This window comes from Oncorhynchus nerka, linkage group LG21, assembly GCF_034236695.1.
Source record: "Oncorhynchus nerka isolate Pitt River linkage group LG21, Oner_Uvic_2.0, whole genome shotgun sequence".
Taxonomy (NCBI): Eukaryota; Metazoa; Chordata; class Actinopteri; order Salmoniformes; family Salmonidae; genus Oncorhynchus; species Oncorhynchus nerka.
Window position 1 is genome coordinate 29,396,063 of NC_088416.1, and position 20,007 is coordinate 29,416,069.

Here is a 20,007-nt window from a genome sequence, read left to right on the forward strand (position 1 = left end):
ATGAGGTACATTTAAGAAATTACATTTTTTATTTAACTAGGCAAGTCAGTTAAGAACAAATTATTATTTACAATGACGGCCTACCCTGGTCAAACCCGGCCCAATTGTGTGGCGCCTCTTGCACTGAGATGCAGTGTCTTAGAACACTGTGCCACTCGGGAGCTGCATTTAACTGTTTATATCACACAGAGGGACCCATAGCATACTTTTTTTTTAAACTACCAGGTTCACAAATTATTGCTCAAAAGAGGAGAGGACGGACCAGAGAAGGGTTTTGTTTTGGTATAATGTATGTGTGAAATCCATTAATGTTAGACAGACATGTATTAGGGTTTCTGGTACGATGTGATTTCCTATTTCCCATATCCAGGTTCCAGATCGACCTGGCACTGCACTTTAACCCACGTTTCAATGATGACACTGATGGCACTGTGCTCGTGTGCAACTCAAAGATTGCCGGCTGCTGGGGGGATGAGAAGAGAGAGATCCACAATCCACTCCAACGGGGTTCTATATTCAAGGTGTGAAAATTGAGGTTGGAAAGATGGAGGGAGGTGGGTTTGATCCTGACTAGACAAATGGAGAATCTTGGGCAGTGTTTCAGGTGTTCAATATAAAAGAAACAATTAGGGCCTATGTCCATGTAATCTCCTGCTAGTATCGTTTTAAAGGAAACTAGCGCCAATACACTGCACAGTCTTTAGTCCAGCTTGTTCGTTGCAATTGGCCATGTGGGTGAATGTGCTACAACACTAATGATGTAAACAAATGGGGTTTCTCCCTCTCAAGATTGTACTGAAGCTGATGGGTGACATGTTTGAAGTGGAGATGCCTGATAGACAGGAGATCCAGTTCCCCAATCGTGAGGGCCTAGACGTCATTACCTACATTCGTATCAAAGGAGACCTCAAACGTATTTCTTTCAAAATCTACTAGACCCCAATATGAGGGGTGATTTAGTTTGCTTCTGTCCTAACCCATTGATCTATGACATTTATCAAATTATTGTTCTAATATATGTAGTAGTGAACTGTTGGACATATTAAATATGTATTTGGGTTGACCACAGTCTATCATTGTTTATATATTTTTTCCCATAGTACGGTATATTTGTTGCAATAATATTCACAATCACATGTACACTAAACACAAGGGTAATATAAGGATGAGGTTATGGTACTATCTGTCAATCATTTTGATTCCTTTACTACTACTACTACAAAAAGTGTTGCACCCACATCTTGGCCAGGTGAAATATTGGAGTCCATATTGAATTATATTGGTGAGAAAGAGCAAACTATGTCATAATTTCAGAGCATTTATTGAGTATTTGCTTACGGTAATACAGTACAATACAAATAGTACAAGGCTTTATCACTTGACAGGAAATGTGATAAATTGCTCACACTCAAAACATCTGCATATACATTTTTGATCCCAAAATGAGGCCAATAACTAGGCTTTTTCATGTTAGTCTATCAGTTTGAGTTAAATGATTGAATCAAAATAAGATGTGTTGTAGGCCTAGCTGATTAGAATAGTAAAAGCGGTGCTTTATTGTACATTGCCAAGAGGTTTTTCAGTTTCTGACTATGTTCATGTTTACAATGTCAACATGTTTAAAATATCATGCTTGTGCCATTATGTCTGTATGTTTTTACTATTTGAGCTCCCCTTAGATTTACTTTAAGCTTTCAATAGCTTGCTGTTTTGTGAACTTCCTCCATTCTATTGGAATTTCACCTCTGCCCTGGAATTTTAGGTCATAATACCTTTCCAGATCTTCTTGAAATCGACAAACAAACCACTTCCAGTACGGAAGTTCAGAGAGGTCTGGTGTGATGCTCCAATCAGCAAATCTTGGGCCAGCTTTTCTGTACTCTTTCCAAAGATATATATCCTCTGATTCATGGGATGGGTAAAACCGGCCATTACTTGCTACTGAAGTTGTACAAAAATCAATGCTAAATTCTACTGTGTATCTGAAGTGCATTCCTATGATTCCTATAGGGCGATGAAAAGGGACATTGTGATCAATCGGTTTGTGCCCCTCCATGGTGTTTGTGCAGATGGCTTTACAGAAGGGACACTGTACCCAGCAGCAATCACAAAAGTGTTTGATCAGAATCTCATCTGGCCTCTCCCTGAACTGCTTCATGTCCAGGAGTGATACATTGCTGAGACTTCTGTTGATCTCTATGATTCTGTTGGCAAGATCTTTCCTTACCTCTTCTTCGAGGAAGTCAAAGTCAGTTATGTCACAGAAATCACTGAAATGATTTTCAGCAAATTTCAGCTCATCTTTTAGAGCACTGGAAAGCTCTCTAAGCCACATGTTGGTGTCTCCATTCCTGTTTTTGACCGTCTTTGTTGCTGTATGCAATGCATGGCTCACACGCTGCTCTTTAGCTGTTATGTTCCCTTCAATCAAGGCAAGGACTTTGGACCTTTCTGTGAGCATGTATTTCTCTACATCCTCTCTAATACATTTCTCAAAGTGTTTCCTTGGGTTGTGAATGTAGGTCATGAACTTGTCAAAGTTCTCCTTCTCCGCCAGTGATATCAGGATGTGTTTCTCCATGTTAGACCTGTTTCCACTGAATGGTGGGTGACTTAATTGCATTTCTCCAGCTAAGTCAATGGCCGTCTGGTCATAGACCGCCTGTACAATCGATTCTTTCAGTGTGTTGCAAATTAACTCACCAAGCACAGCTGCAGATGTGGATCCTTTGCAGTAGCTCTTGAAAATCTTGTTGTACTGTGGCCTCTTCTGCTCCAGGTAAGTAAGGGCATCATTGTTGCTTCTGAATTTGCTATGGGAATCTGCTAACTTACTTCCTGCAAGCTCACACACATGAAGTGAAAGATCAATCGTAAACTCCTTTTGAATGCATATTTTCTAATATTTGATTCAAATTCCTTCACGCTTTCTTTGACGTGAGTTGCTATTTCTTGCATGTAACTGTCATTGTATCCCATCTTTTCTATGGGCATGGTCTCGATTATCTTCTGGCTTTGTTTCTCAACATCATTGGTGAATGCTCTTATCAATTCATGATCTGTGTATGTTAGAATGTTGCTTGGACCAATGTGGTCAATTGTCTTGTTCTCTGGAGACTTAAACCCCAAAAAACTCTTAAAAGCACCCCACACATTATTTTTCTGCAATTGGTCCTTGTTTGGCTTCCTTTGAGCATCTCTTGAGTGCTGATCGTCGTTAAAAAGATCTTGGTGCTTGGATACAATTGCATAGTTCGAATAACTCCCCAAGGTACAAATCTCACGGTACATTCCGCAACTTTTCCGATCATGTACAAGAGACAATTCATTACCGATCTCTCCAAGGATACAAGTCACATCATCCAATATGTTTATGTCCATAATGGAAGGTGTATCATTGGTCAACTCGGCAACCCACACCCCCCAAAGAGTATTGAATTCATTCTCAAGTTGTTTTTCATCCTTTGCCTTGTCCTTCAGTTTTGAGGCAAGTTCTTTGCTCTTTTGGAAGAGCTTGTTTTCATACTGTGTTTTCTTGTCATCCAGCTTTTTGCGCGCATCCCTTTGCTGAATAACCACCTCTAACTTTCTTTTTGCTCCCTTCACAAGTTCATCATCAAACTCACACATTTTGGTTTGAAATCTCCCTCGCCACTGAATCAACATTTCTTTATCTCTGTCTTCATCAAAGTACTTTTCCATTGATTTGTCCACTTCTTCACGGGTCTTTCTCATTTCTTCAACAAGGTAATGTCTCTCAACCCTGTGAAGTTTTCCATTTTCGATTCGATTGTGCAGTTGATTTTCAATGGTTAGCATGGCACTCCTGAGAGCCCAGATCCATTTTCCATACTGAATCTCAAGTTTTCTGTAAACTGCAATTTCTAGTGTGTTTTTGAAGCTGAACACAAAGTTTTCATTCAGCAGTGCATTCCAAAGGTCTTGGATACTGCTTTTGAACTGTGATAATGTCATGCTAAAAGACCTCGATGTTTTAGAGAGGATTGTTTTCCTTAGCTCCTGGACATTCTCACTGTAGCATGGGTTTGGTGGGGCCATGGGTGGGCTGCCCTCCCACAGCTGGGAAAAGTATTTCACATCTCTTTGTATGTCAAATGCAATGACATCGCTGAAACACTCTGCATTACTGTCCTCTTCTTTGGCAGCTAACTGGGTCATCTCGTCTAGTTTGTCCTGTAAGCGCCTCTTTCCCTCCATGTTTTTCTCTCCGGCCGTGATGTCTCCAACATTCTGGTGCACAAACACACAACTTGGAGACAGATTAACTTTCTTCATCCTCATGAAGGCCTGAACAGCTATCTGAATGATGTCCTGCATCTCAGCAGGATTCTCTCCAAATATGTTGATCAAGGTCATGTTTCCAAGGCCAATGACAAAAGTTGCAAGTTCATTGTCATGGTGCACTGTTGCCTTTCCTGCCAACTCTAAAGCTCGAAGTCCCTCAGTGTCAACAACAAGAACATAGTCAAACCTAAAGTCATCTTTCATCTCCTCGGTCACTTTCACCAGTTGCATGAAAGCACCTCTGGTACACCTTCCAGCACTTACTGCAAATTGCAGTCCAAACATTGCATTCAGCATTGTAGATTTCCCAGTGCTCTGGATTCCCAAAATGGACAAAACAAAAACTCTCTGATCTCCTAGTTTCTTGATAACTTCATCTAAAACCCCATTAATCCACATCAGTGGCACATGAGCTGCGTCACCATCCATTAGTTCCATTGGGTGTCCCGATATCATAAGTTCTGCCGCGAGCTCTGGAAGGTAAGACACGGTCACCTCACTTTCTCCTTTGCTTTGCCTGGCCACAGATGCATGGGCTTCATAGATCTGTCCCATTTCCCTCAGAATGTGTTCAAATCCGAAGGTTGCTGCTTGCAGCTTCTCTGATATTTTTTCCAGCTCCATTTGTCTCATTTTCAGTTGCTCTGATTTATCATGCTTCTTTTTCAAAGCCAGGACCTCGGACCACTTTTCATCATATTTGTGATGAAGGTCTGAGAGCTCATCTGAGGACCGGTCATCCAGTAGTATCCCTACCCACTTGAGGAAATATGATTTTTCTTTTTCTCCCAGAAATCGTAGACTTGTGATAAACATCTGCATGAGTTCAGTAAAGGCAACTTGATGTTGATGGTGTCGAATTTGCATCATTTCATGTTGTATTTTACTTCTTTCCATCTCTAGATTCCCTTGGAGACGATAAAGGTCTTTATTTTTTTGACACCAATCATGCCACAGCCTACCTTGACATGGAAGAAATTCTTCTTTGATCTTGGACAGTTCCATTTCCTTAAGCAGATCTGTTATCTGCAGAGCATTAGTCTTCCCTACTTGGCAATCTTCATCATCCTCATCTACTCTAAACCCTGAGTACTCTGCCATGTCCTCAAGTTTGAAGGAGCAACATGGTCTTGACAAATTATTTCTAATGATCCTTTTTAGTTCCTCAGACACATCTGACTGATTTCTGTCTCTCAAACCCATTTTGTACTTTCCCTTTTTAATTTCAGTTGCAACAGAATCCTCTTCAGTGAGCAGACATATCAGAGGTTTAGAAGACTTGAACAGCTCCTGCACGATTGCCATACTTTTGTCGCCTTTTCCAAGACTTGGTAAAAGGATAACATTGACTGAGGCTTTTTCAATCAGTCTGTCACGCTGAATTTCTTTTGCAATTGCGTCACCATGGAGATTACAGAATGCAACACAATCAGTGAAAATATCATTGGGCTTCCCAGCAGGACAATACCATGCAATATCTACCACCCCATCCATTAGGAGGCAGGTTTTATTGCTTCCTGGACAGTGTCTGTGGAAGAATGTGCTGTGACGTTGGTTGATCAAGTTGCTCATCAGCTGAGATTTTGATGAGGACACAGAACCAAGCCTAAAGAATGACACCATTGGTGTTTCTGCCTTGTAAATAGGCATACTGTGGCTGGTGACTATATTAGAGTCATTGGTGGACTTCCAGGTTTTTCTGATTTGTCGAAATGTCCACAAAGGGCATTCAATCTCTTTGGTGAAGGGATTTGGCACAAGCAAAGGCAAGGCATACTGACACAAGGACAGCTTTGTGACCATGAACTGCTGAAGGAAACTGTCTGAACAGTGAAACACTGCCATTTGGACATCCATTGGGTGAACATGTGTGTTCCTCTTTATATCACCAGAGACTGTGTTCTTGTTGAAAAGGGCATCAAAGGCACTTTCTTCTGTTTCTGCATTGTCATTTGTGTCATGCATCTCACTATTCTCATCTCTTACAGGAATGTACCTGGCTCTGTAGTCCAGCATCAACAACCTTTGCAGGAAAGTATGAGCCAGTTTGTTCTCTGTTTGGGATCCGTGTTGATGTTGAGCGGAAGAGCCAATGTTCAGGAAGTCCGCAGTTTTCATCTTATTTTGATATTTGCCTTGAAGGTGAAGTCTGCACATGAGCTCTTCTACCTCTGATTGTTGTTTTTCCACAATGATCTTTTCATTTAAACTCCCCTCCAGTGTAATTTCTTCTCCCTATGTAGTCAACCAAACACATGTTATTTGCTTAACATTCCCCAAACATTATGTACATAATAAACTGTGCATCACTTTTTACACATACACTTCCCTCTTTATTTCTTTGGACATTGAAGCTAAAATATTTAATTTGGCTCTATAGTCCAGCATTTTGGATTTGAGATGAAACGTTCGAGGTGACAGTACAGAATGTAACCTTTTTATTTGAGGGTATTTTCATGCGTATCTGTTTTACTGTTTAGAAATGAAAATTTAAGAGGCATACAGATCCTCATGACCCCCCCCCCCCCCTCCCAAAAGCTAACCTCCCCTGTTAAAAGTTGTAGCTTCACTTTCCAAATAAATATGGAGGGGAGTGTTTAAGTAATATGAGTGGTCTACTAAAGCAATTGTGACTTTACTTCAGTTATTTACCTCATCCTTGTTTCCAACAGCATCGTCTCCTGTATTTCCAGACAGATGTTATTGTAAGTAAAAAGGGACAGAATAAAAAAGTTAATGAGAATGATCAGAGTCTAAATCTCAGTGGCATTAATAAACTTTTACAGGAAATGAAAATAACTGGACAGTACTTGAGGCTGCTGCTGCATCACATGCATTGGGAACATACCTGGTCCAGCTGTCTTCTTCCTTTGTGATCTGTTGCCCAAATCTTTCAGTTGCTGTTTCTGCCTCATCTCTTCACCATATATTTCTCCAGTGTAACAACATGGCTGGTTTTCAGAGACCATAAGGTCTATCTTTTCAAGTAATGTTATAATCTCTTCTGGATCATCCATACTCTTTTTGCAGGTATGATACCTACCTCCACACTTTTCAGTGACATGCTTCAGATCACTGTTGTCGTTCAGATCACTCAACGCATTGTCTGGCTCATTCTCATGGGTAAAGACGGTTATTGCAAAGGCAAGAGATCTTTCCCCAAGCATTGTTTGGAGCCAATCTGCAACCATGTTGTGCTCATAAACAGTACCTAATGTTGAAATTAAAAGGAATGCATGTATTCCTGTTTTACACACTAGCTGACTTATGTGATTTTCCAATGATATCTGTGTAGGCTCAGCACTCTGCAAGCCCAGCATGTTGCTGACAGAGACGCAACGTCCACATAAATCATAAATTCTTGGTGCAATGTGAGAGGCTTCATCTGCTTCTGAATTGAGGTCCTTGTCAAGAAGGAGATTTCCAGGTTTAATCTTCACAGCATTGGGGTCACCAATCAATGCTACATGTAGAGCCTGATCAGCTGTAACTGAAACATAATAAAGCAATGTGAGAACATATCATTAATTAATGTACTGTAACTTAACAACACTCCATTTTCACAGCATTCATAGATAAGTTGATGATAGCAGAAGTTCTCTCACCTTTTTTACACAGTGGGAAATCCTTGTCCCTTTTAGATGATGTATTCCCTTTTTCATCGCTTTGTTCGCTGTCATTTCCTTTGATTTCAAAGACTTCAGGTTCATTCTGTGGAATTATCTAGTTGTATTACTATGTTTCAAAATGAAGTATGACATTTGATCATATTAGATATTATGTAACAATCAAATAATAACCATACATGGGCAATTCCACAGTAACAGAATTACATTTAGACTCAGATGTATTTCAAATGTATGCCAATCAAAAACCATTGATTTCAAACTTTAACAAACCATACAACTATATGCACAAGGACTACGTTGAACAATTTACACTGAACATGTCACAAAAACACCTTTACTGGAAGAACTGTGCAGATGCAAAATTTGGTAACAGAATTACAGTAAAATCTCCATCAGTTTGACTTTGTTTTACAAAAAGAAAATATCTGCTCAAAATTAATGTTCAAAGGTGTCTGCAGAAAGAATGGGATGTCAGCTATGACATGACACCTTGAGTTTGAATAAAATATATTTTGGTTATTGAACTACAGTAGGGGAAGTGGATTTACATCTGGCAACAGAATTACAGTAGCGGAATTAAATCATGGGTCCCTGATCTGTACAATGCAGAAATGCATAATTATCACGTAACCAAATAATTGATTAAAAAACACTTTTTTTGCAAAGAAGGTCTACTCCCGGCTAGCACAGTGGACCTGGGCCGATTCCGGCTGAGAGTCAGAAGCACTCGGCTGAGAGTCAGACTTGGTCGAGGTTATGTGGCCCTATTCTGGGCCGCCGTAGGCAGTATTACTTATGGTAGGATGCGGGGATTGAGCTCCGGTGTGAGTTATCTGGCCCAAATGTATTACTTGGGGCTCGGGCCGATTGGGGCTACCTTCTGGCAGATGATTACACTGGCTGCTTTATATAACATTTAATTATTTATTTTTCCATATGTTGTCATTGTTAATAAAAAAATGTTAACCTTTTATTTAACTATTGTTTCTGCGATCAAAAAATACAATTAACATTTCAATTAAATCATTTAAGTCCTGTTTAAGTAATATTTTTGTATTTTGATACTTTGTGCAAGGCAATTGATAAGCAATAAAAACTTTGGATGGAGCCTCCTGAGTGGCGCAGCGGACTAAGACACTGCATCCCAATGCAAACTGCGTTGCTACAGATGCTAGTTCGATACCCGTGCCGGCCGCGACACCCATGACGCGACGCACAATTGGTCCAGCGTCATCCGAGTTAGGAGGGGGTTTGGCCAGACGGGATGTCCTTGCGTGCGACTCCTGTGGTGGGCCAGGCACATGCACGCTGACACGGTCACCAGGTGTATGGTGTTTCCTCCGAAATTTCATTTTTTGGGGTGGATGGGTATAATTTGTATGTATAAAATGTGTAATATTAAAAATAACTAAATCTGGTAATTTTGTATACATTTATTTAAATTTGCATCGAGCCGCTTCTGGGGAGATTCTGGTAAGATGCCGGCAAAGACAGCTGAACTCCAGTAGACTGAAACGGCCCGATGTACTTGGGCCGATTCTGGGCAGTCATTCACCCCGATTCCGGGCCGATTCAATCAATTTCGCTGGGCAGTAGCCTCAACAGCACTCTGTAGGGTAGCACCATCATGTAGCAGCTGGAGGACAGCTAGCTTCCGTCCTCCTCTGGGTACATTGACTTCAATACAAAACCTAGGAGGCTCATAGTTCTTACCCCCTTCCATAGACTTACACAGTAATTATGACAACTTCCGGAGGACGTCCTCCAACCTATCAGAGCTCTTGCAGCATGAACTGACATGTTGTCCACCCAATCAAAGGATCAGAGAATCAATCTAGGACTGAAAGCATAAGCTACAGCTAGCTAGCACTGTAGTGCATAAAATGTGGTGAGTAGTTGACTTAAAGAGAGAGAAAGACAATAGTATAATAGTTTTGAACAAATCAATTTCTTCCAAAATGGAGAAGCAAGCAAGAAATATAGAGAGAGATTATCATTTTTTTTTAACTTAGCTAGCAAATGCAGCTAGCTAGTTTAGCCTACTGAAACACCCTGCTCAAACTATGGGATGCTATGTTAGCTAGCTGGCTATGAATATCCAACAAATTTTACAAATGTATTACAAATGTATTGCCACCTTGGCCCGGCCGATGTAACTGCTCACTGACTGTACACTGTCACGTTACTGCATGATAGCAGGTTTACTAACACTTTAGTTTCTTTAGCTACGCTCACTCTGACGTTACTTTAGCTAATTTGGTGACAATGATGTAGGCTGTGTGTAGCGGTTTGGCTTGGAAAGGCGGTAATTGAATGTCACTGTCCATATGTCAAATTTGTCTCTCGATCCGTGTGCACTTACGTTGTAAACTTACATTCATATGCTAGGTTGTAGCAACTTCATGATGGGTATAGGGAACATTTGAGTATCATGTAGTAGCCTAAACCTATTGCTGCCACATTTTAACGTCCTCCCTCATCTTAAACGGCACTGACCGCCACTGACATCAACAACATGCATGATAGTCTTTCATGTTTGAGGGTTGAGGAGAAATTGACTACTTATCTTCTAGTCTTTTTCAGAAACATTTGTGTGTTGAAAATGCTTAACCACTTGTATAACCTATTTGCAAACACTTCAAACAGACATACTGTCACGAGTCCGACCGAGGGTGTTTCCCCTTCCCGGGCGGGTGGCGCTCGGCGGTCGTCGTCACCGGCCTATTAGCTGCCACTGATTGTTTTTCCTCCCCCTCCTTGTATGTTTAGTGGTAGCACCTGTTCATGTTTAATTAGTTTGTCTTTATTAGACAGCCGGCCCGCCTGGTTGTTGTGCGGGATTATTTCTATGTAACCTTCGGCTCTGTTATAGAGGTACGTGTTAGTGCCGAGTCGTGATTTTTTCTATTGTACTTTTTGATTCCCTGTGGTTGGGAACGCAACTTTTTGTGAGCACCCTGTGGTGCGTTGGTGCTATTAAAAGATGCACAGCATTGAACTCTGTCTCCTGCATTTGACTCCACACCCACGACTCCCGGAGCATTACAGAATCCCGCACCTATATCAGATTGAATGGAGTCAGCAGGAGCAGCAGCCAACCCTCTCCCATCGATGGAGGAACGGGTTCTCCACCACACCACCGTCCTCCATCGGATCGGATCCGCGATGGATCAAGTGATGGAGAGAATGGACAAATGGGAGAGGAGTGGTCTCCTCTCTCCACCTTCGGCACCCACGATTCCGGACTCCCCATCTCCCGACTCCAGCACCCTCCGTTTGACGCTACCGAGGGCTTATGATGGAGCGGCGGCGGGTTGCCAGGGGTTTCTGCTTCAGCTGGAGCTATACCTGGCCACCATCAGACCCACTCCCTCAGGAGCAGAGAGGGTGTGTCCTCATCTCCTGCCTCACAGGTCGTGCTCTGGAGTGGGCGAACGCAGTCTGGAATGGCCCAGACTCAGCGCGGGAGCACTACACAGAGTTTTCCTGCCGCTTCCGTGCCGTGTTTGATCACCCTCTAGACGGCCGAGCGGTGGGAGAACGACTATTTCATCTCAGGCAGGAGAGGAGGAGCGCCCAGGATTACGCGCTGGAGTTCCGGACCTTGGCAGCCGGATCTGGGTGGAACGACAGGGCCCTTATGGACCACTACAGGTGCAGTCTCCGAGAGGACGTCCGCCGGGAGTTAGCGTGTCGGGACACCACTCTGTCACTGGATCAGCTGATTGACATGTCCATTCGACTGGATAATCTGCTGGCTGGCCGCCAGCGTTCAGAGAGGGTTCTGTGCGTTCCACCACCCAGCCCCTCCGCTCCCATTCCAATGGAGTTGGGAGGGGCTACACCGAGGGGTACCGGAGGAGGAGGCCTTCCCTGCACCAACTGTGGTCGGAGAGGACACACGTCTGATCGGTGCTGGGGGGGTCCGTCTGGGAGTAGAGATGGCAGGCGGAACGCTTCTCGGTCACCCCAGGTGAGTCAGCATCAAACTCACCCAGAACCCCTTGTTGGCCACATGTTTGTCTTAACCTCTTTTCTTCATTTTTTTCCCTCTTCCCAGCATAGGGCGCTAGTCGATTCAGGCGCAGCTGGGAACTTTATGGATCGCGGACTCGCCCTTAAGTTAGGGGTTCCGCTGGTGCCGATAGATTCTCCTTTCCCCGTGCACTCCCTAGATAGCCGGCCATTAGGGTCAGGGATGGTCAGGGAGACCACGGTCCCACTGGACATGGTGACAGGGGAATCATAGGGAGCGTATCAGTTTTTTTTATTATTGATTCGCCTGCGTTTCCAGTGGTGCTGGGGACTCCCTGGCTGGCCCAGGCACAATCCTAAAATTTCGTGGAGACAGGGGGTTCTCCAGGGGTGGTCAGAGGAGTGTTCTGGAAGGTGTTTGGGAGTTTCCATCGGTGCCACGTCGGTGGAGAGTCCAGACCAGGGTTCCACGGTGTGCATTCCCCCCAAGTATGCCGATTTGGCAATCGCTTTCAGTAAAGTGAAAGCGACTAAATTACCACCTTATCGACCGGGAAGGGATTGTACGATAGATCTCCAGGTAGACGCTGCGCTTCCCAAGAGTCACGTGTACCCGCTGTCCCAGGAGGAGACGTTGGCAATGGAGACATATGTCACGGAGTCGCTGGGACAGGGGTACATTCGGCCCTCCATTTCACCCGTCTCCTCGAGTTTCTTTTTTGTGAGGAAAAAGGAGGGAGGCTTGCGTCCGTGTATCGATTATAGAGGTCTAAACGCCATCACAGTGGGGTATAGTTACCCTCTACCTCTCATCGCTACGGTGGTGTAATCGTTCCACGGAGCGCAGTTCTTCACAAAACTGGATCTCAGGAGTGCGTATTCGGAAGGGAGACGAGTGGAAAACCGCATTTAGTACTACATCCGGCCACTATGAGTACCTCGTCATGCCATATGGGTTAAAAAATGCTCCAGCCATTTTTCAATCCTTTGTAGACGAGATTCTCAGGGACCTGTGCGGGCAGGGAGTGGTTGTTTATATCGATGACATTCTGATCTACTCGGCCACTCACACCGCGCATGTGTCTCTGGTGCCCAAGGTGCTTGGTAGACTGCTGGAGCATGACCTATACGTCAAGGCTGAGAAATGCGTGTTCTCTAAACTAGCTGTCTCTTTTCTGGGATATCGCATTTCCACCTCGGGGGTAGTGATGGAGGGTGACCGCATTAGGGCCGTGCGTAATTGGCCGACTCCAACCACGGTAAAGGAGGTGCAGCGGTTTTTGGGTTTTGCCAATTACTACCGGAGGTTTATCCAGGGTTTTGGCCAGATAGCTGCTCCCATCACCTCACTGCTGAAGGGGGGCCCGGTGCGGTTGCAGTGGTCAGCAGAGGCGGACAGAGCATTCAACAAGTTGAAGGCGCTGTTCACTGATGCGCCCGTGTTGGCGCATCCGGACCCCTCTCTAGCATTCATAGTGGAGGTGGACGTGTCCGAGGCTGGGGTGGGTGCCGTGCTATCACAGCGCTCGGGTACGCCACCAAAACTCCGCCCCTGCGCTTTCTTCTCAAGGAAGCTCAGCCCAGCGGAGCGTAACTATGATGTGGGGGACCGGGAGTTGCTAGCGGTGGTTAGAGCTCTGAAGGTGTGGAGACACTGGCTTGAGGGGGCTAAGCACCCTTTTCTCATCTGGACCGACCACCAGAATCTGGAGTATATTCGGGCAGCTAGGAGACTTAACCCACGTCAGGCAAGGTGGGCCATATTCTTCACCCGGTTCAGGTTTACTTTGTCTTATAGACCGGGCTCCCAGAACGTGAAGGCTGACGCACTGTCCCGCCTTTACGACACGGAGGATGGGTCCACCGAACCTACTCCCATCCTTCCCGCCTCAAAGCTGGTAGCCCCAGTGGTATGGGAGGTGGACTCGGACATCGAGCGGGCGTTACGGGCTGAACCCGCGCCTCCTCAGTGTCCAGCGGGGCGAAGGTACGTGCCGCTTGGTGTTCGGGACAAACTGATTCGGTGGGCTCACGTCCTACCCTCCTCGGGTCACCCTGGGGTGACGAGGACAGTGGGGAGCCTTCAGGGGAGGTATTGGTGGCCTACGTTGGCTAAGGACGTTAAGGGTTATGTCTCCTCCTGTTCAGTGTGCGCTCAGAGTAAGGCTCCTAGGCACCTTCCTAGAGGGAAGCTACAACCCCTCCCCGTTCCACAGCGGCCATGGTCACATCTGTCCATAGATTTCCTGACCGATCTTCCGCCGTCTCAGGGGAACACCACGGTTCTAGTGATTGTGGATCGGTTCTCTAAGTCCTGCCGTCTCCTCCCGTTGCCCGGTATCCCTACAGCCCTACAGACTGCGGAGGCATTATTCACCCATGTCTTTCGGCACTACGGGGTGCCGGAGGACATCGTTTCTGATCGGGGCCCCCAATTCACGTCTTGGGTATGGAGAGCGTTCATGGAACGCTTGGGGTCTCTGTCAGCCTGACCTCCGGTTATCACCCGAGAGTAATGGGCAGGTGGAGAGAATGAACCAGGAGGTGGGTAGGTTTCTGCGGTCGTATTGCCAGGATCGGCCAGGGGAGTGGGCACGATACATTCCCTGGGCTGAAATGGCTCAGAACTCACTACGCCACTCCTCTACTAACGTGTCCCCTTTTCAGTGTGTGTTGGGGTACCAGCCGGTCCTGGCACCATGGCATCCGAGCCAGACCGAGGCTCCTGCGGTGGAGGAATGGGTACAGCGCTCCAAGGAGACCTGGAGGGCCGTCCAGGAATCTCTACGACAAGCGAGTGGACGGCAGAAGAGGAGTGCTGACCGCCACCGCAGTGAGGCCCCCGTGTTTGTACCGGGGGACAGGGTCTGGCTCTCGACCCGAAACCTACTTCTCCGCTTGCCCTGCCGGAAGCTGGGTCCTCAGTGTGTAGGGCCCTTTAAAGTCCTGAGGAGGATAAACGAGGTGTGTTATCGATTACAACTCCCTTCCTATTATCGTATTAACCCCTCGTTTCATGTGTCTCTCCTCAGGCCGGTGGTAGCTGGTCCCCTGCAGGACAGTGAGGTACCGGAGGTCCCTCCCCCCCCTCTGGACATCGAGGGGTCCCCGGCGTACACAATTCGGGCCATTCTGGACTCAAGACGCCGGGTGAGGGGCCTGCAGTACCTCGTGGACTGGGAGGGGTACGGTCCGGAGGAGAGGTGCTGGGTACCGGTGGGGGACATCTTGGATCCATCCATGTTGAGGGATTTCCATCGCCTCCATCCGGATCGCCCTGCACCTCGTCCTCGAGGCCGGTGTCGGCGCGCGTCAGGGGGGGGTACTGTCACGAGTCCGACCGAGGGTGTTTCCCCTTCCCGGGTGGGTGGCGCTCGGCGGTCGTCGTCACCGGCCTATTAGCTGCCACTGATTGTTTTTCCTCCCCCTCCTTGTATGTTTAGTGGTAGCACCTGTTCATGTTTAATTAGTTTGTCTTTATTAGACAGCCGGCCCGCCTGGTTGTTGTGCGGGATTTATTTCTATGTAACCTTCGGCTCTATTATAGAGGTACGTGTTAGTGCCGAGTCGTGATTTTTTCTATTGTACTTTTTGATTCCCTGTGGTTGGGAACGCAACTTTTTGTGAGCACCCTGTGGTGTGTTGGTGCTATTAAAAGACGCACAGCATTGAACTCTGTCTCCTGCATTTGACTCCACACCCACGACACCCGGAGCATTACACATACATACCCTACCAGACACACCACTATGGGTTTCTTCATGATACCCAAACCAAAAACAGATTTATTGTGTTGATCAGTTATGTATAGAGCCATGTCATCATGGAATGCTCTACCATCAGAGGTTACTCAGGCAAAAAGCAAGTTTAACTTACAATATGTTTTGTTATAAAAATTTTATCGCAGTGCCTCTCCTCTTCCTAAAGATGTAATTTAACTGTACTGTATATAAGAATATTAATATATATATATATATATATATATATATATATATATATATATATATGAATAGTGCGCAAATAGTATTTGTCTTGTCTCCTGGTGTCTTTCCAATATATACGTACTTTTTATTTTAATTTAATGTAATATCTTATGTTGTTCTTGCCTATTACTGTTCTGCATTTGTCATATATTTGCATGTTTTATGTGGACCCCAGGAAGAGTAGCTGCTGCATAGCTAATGGGGATCCTAATAAACTAAACTACTGGTAAACTGTACTGTACTGTTCTGTACTGTGCTCTACTGTACTGTACTGAACTATACTCTACGATACAGTACTGTTCTGTTCTGTACTGCATTGCTCTCTACTGTGTTCTACTGTACTGTGACATTAACTGGATAGAGAGCGAGAAAGAGATCAACAGAGAGTGAGGGGCTGTCCAGGCTGTTTTCAGTCTTGCTCTGACTGCCAGACAACAGAAAGAGAAAAGAAACAGTAATGAGCTATACATAACAGTATGCCAGTGAAAGGGAGGACAGCAGCAGGTGACCCAACTGCGGTTTGTGACTACTATGATTGCCGTATGATTCCAATTTAATTGCAGTAATTAAAATTGAATTAGCTAATTCCATTACCGATTTTACACAATTACTCGTTTTTTAACACTTAATTCATAAAATAAACCTTATCAGTAAAAACACTAAGTTATTGGTAGGTCTACCTTTTATTTGTTACTTCTGGGAACTATTATTATCTTCCCTCACGAGGGAGAGAAATTAGGAAATATCTTAAAGATATAGTATGTGGATTTTTGGTAACGGAATTACAAGGCACAAGGCATTGTTTCTTAAACTTACAGGAGGGAAATCATTTCTGAAACTAAATATGAGTGTTAATGTTTATTGACAAGGTACTTTACTTCAATATTGTGTTTTGATATATAGTGTTTTTAATACCTTTGAAGAGTTTTTCTGGAAGATGTTCTCTAAGACACCTTTTTCATCATTAGGACCAGAAATCAAAGCCTTTGCTTATTCCTAATTTTTAGGATGGAAAAGGGTTGAAAAATGTATATATGCTTTCTTTTGACACCCAATTTGACATCCTATGAACTTTACATGTTGGTGCTCATGGGTCTTTTTAATGGAAATGCCTACATACAGTACACGGCAACTGATGTTCTATTGTGTTTTGCTTTTCATAGATAATTATAGATACAAACTATATTTATATTTTCACTACAGAGGTGAAAAATGTCTCTGGCAATGTATTTTCTCATGTCAATAACTGCAAACCAGGTATGCAGTTATTCCGTGTTATGAAGTGACTGTTAAAGAACATGTAGGCTAAACTATGAGTATCAACACCCTTTTACGACTACATTCTTTGAACAGTAAACACCAAATCAGGGCTACAGTTAATATTCCTCACTGATTCTCCCCTCTGTGTTCTTTGTCTGAAGTGCAATGTTCAAACTCTTCATTACATGTGAATCTTGATGAATTGAGGTGTAGGTGCAAGTCTGTATTCTCACCCGGCTTCTGTCAGTTGGATCCTCCAGGTCACCATCTTTGTTGTCTGATTCCACTCGACTTTGAGGGACATGAGGCTGCATTTCTGAATCAAGTGTTTCTGTGATATTGCTTGTATTTTCTTGAGCATCTGATCTGTGTTTAGTGCAAACCGGTTTATCTCTCTCAAATTCTCCTGTTGACAGTGGGCTAGAAACTTCTGCTATATTGCTTGCTTCTTTGACTTCTTCTACCTCCATACTGGGTCCAGATTCCATTCTCCTCTGCAAATTGTTCAAGCCACTGGAGAAAAACAAAGAAACATTATCTTCTCAGCGTTCAAATGCATAAAGGTCATTCAGTGTAACACCATGATTTATCCATTAATCTCCTACTGAAATATAGTCTGAGCCAGTACCTATATACAGGTAGGCTCTTCCCACAGCCACTATATGAGACTAACTGACGATGCGACTTTGCTTATCGGCTCCACATTGGGCCCAAGGCATTGGCCCAGTGTGGGCAGCCCATATCTAGTAAGGTCAGCCCTCACTTTGCCTGAAATAAGCCCACCGTTTAAATCTGCTGCCATTATCATTAAATGTAAATTATTGGGCCCCAATATTAGCTCATAGAATTGGCCCTGTGTATCGCCCACCCTATGCCAATTTAATCAATTTGAATGATTAACTATAGATATGTATTGATTTATAATACATTTTTTACGAGTTTAATCAAATACCGCCATAGTAATGCATAAATTGTATCATCTATGATCATTTATGAGCTATTTAGCAAATATGTTACATTGTACCAGAAAGACAAGTTGTTTCTATCATACATATTTTTAATTCAAGAAAGTTTCTAACATGTGTTGGGCTGGTATAGGCTTGGCGTGGGCTAGCCCGTGCCCACCGAATTCCCACATGGGGACAATGCCGTCATTTTTCTGGGACTCTATCCTGATATTCAGAATACAATTACAGAATAGTTTTCTGTCAGCTAAACAGTGCTGAACAAAATGACCAACCTGTATTACCAAAGCGCATATTTTATATTCAAATATTTATAGCAGGATTTCAGGATTATTTTAACCCTCTCACAAATTTATGTGACTTTTTAAGTCCTGCAACAGGCTTCTCCCCGGTGGTGCCGAATTGGCTGCAGCCATAAACGTTTTACATCTTGATAAGATCTGTTTCTTCTACATTAAATACTGCATACAGTAATTCATTTGTCTTTTAATACCCCATGAGACTAGAAATAATATTGAATTATATTGTTGCACTCCGAAGTGGTGTGGGTGGGGAGTGCCCCAGTTCCAGGCCAAAGCCACACCCAACAGCCAGCAGTGCTGGCACGCAACCATTGGTTGATGCATGCAACATCTGAGCAGGGGAAGACCACCGTTAACTGGTTACAAGAACGTTAACTAATCAATTACTTTACCAGCTAAAATATTGTAATCAGATTACAAATACTTTGAAAAACTAGATTACTTCTTGGATTACTTTTAAATTTAGTAAGGATGTTTGCCCAAAAAAATACATTGACACCTGTTTTCTGAATTACTTTCAACGCAGCATTGAAAAAGTTTAAGTTTGTTCCACCTGAGCGAGTCTGACAACAACTCAGAGACCACTATGATTATGCACCAAATGCATTTGATGGATCAGTTTTACCTGATGCTGTCTCTTTAGGGGAAAGTAATCCAAAAAGTAACTGAAACTAATCAGATTACCGAGTTTGGGTAATCCAAAAGTGATGTTAATGATTTCAGGTAACTAGAAACTGTAACGGATTAGAAAGTAACCTACCCAACCCTGGCCGTCGGGCACCAAATTGCTATAGCATATGTATTCGGCGCATGTGACAAATACAATTTGACTTGAAGTTTGCAGCTGTGCCCATAGTGGAAGTATTTTAGTTGCAGTTTTATTACTTTATGTTAAACCTTCAGAACATTAATAAACACACCAGCACTGCATGGTTTTAACCTTTGCTACTATGTATTGAACCCCTGAATTGTCTGTCTTCACTGCCATCCTAATGTCAAACCCTGTGTTCTGCTAAAATATGAAGAACATAACAGTGCACAGAATAAGCTAAAATATATTCTAAATTAAGATAATCTTGGCATCTAAACTGGGATGAACAAACAGTACTGACATGAGTCACATTCCTTGGAACTCAAATATAAACATTTACAAAAACTCTCAGATCCATCTAGCAGGCAGATGTAAATGTAATGATCTTAAGAAAAATACAAACAAAACTATGGGAACATTTCCAAACAATCTCTGACTATAAAGTAACAAAATAATCGCTCACTTAAGATGTCACCCACTCTTAAAGAAGTGTTGTCCATTCGCTGTCCTTGCAATTTGACACAGGCAAACCGATGTCCCATAGGTACTTATTGAAGATATTCAGGCATGATTTCCTTGAAATCACATGTCAACCAGTAAAATGAAACTAAATGTAGACCTATAGCTAGTTTTATGATGTTACATTGTCCTCAAAACAGTAACTGCAGGGTTTCCTTGAAATCACATGACAGCTTGTATACTGTGACCTTATTTGCAATAGTAAGTAAATAACTAACTAAACTAAATCAGTGAACATGAACCTCAGTTAAGAGCAAT

The 20,007-nt window shown here is 43.6% G+C and overlaps 2 protein-coding genes across 2 annotated transcripts; one reads left to right on the top strand and one right to left on the bottom strand.

The window, feature by feature from the left end:
- LOC135563652 (galectin-1-like) lies at nt 1–1,009 on the top strand. The gene is made up of 3 exons (XM_065006737.1): nt 1–5; nt 371–521; nt 790–1,009. The coding sequence occupies exons 1-3, from the start codon at nt 1–3 to the stop codon at nt 934–936; spliced, it is 303 nt and encodes a 100-aa protein (XP_064862809.1). The 3' UTR covers nt 937–1,009.
- Nucleotides 1,010–1,305: 296 nt separating this feature from the next.
- On the bottom strand, nt 1,306–19,790 carry LOC115110424 (interferon-induced very large GTPase 1-like). Its single transcript, XM_029636069.2, is given in 7 exon segments — nt 1,306–2,883; nt 2,886–6,540; nt 6,958–6,986; nt 7,154–7,795; nt 7,911–8,016; nt 17,386–17,665; nt 19,694–19,790. Coding segments are annotated over 6 exon segments (5,889 nt in total). The 5' UTR covers nt 17,641–17,665; nt 19,694–19,790; the 3' UTR covers nt 1,306–1,681.
- Nucleotides 19,791–20,007: the final 217 nt, after the last annotated feature.

Bases quoted from the DNA above. Each gene is read 5' to 3' on its own strand.
- LOC135563652 (XM_065006737.1), top strand. The intron at 522-789 runs GTGTGAAAATTG...CTCCCTCTCAAG, and splicing joins AACGGGGTTCTATATTCAAG to ATTGTACTGAAGCTGATGGG.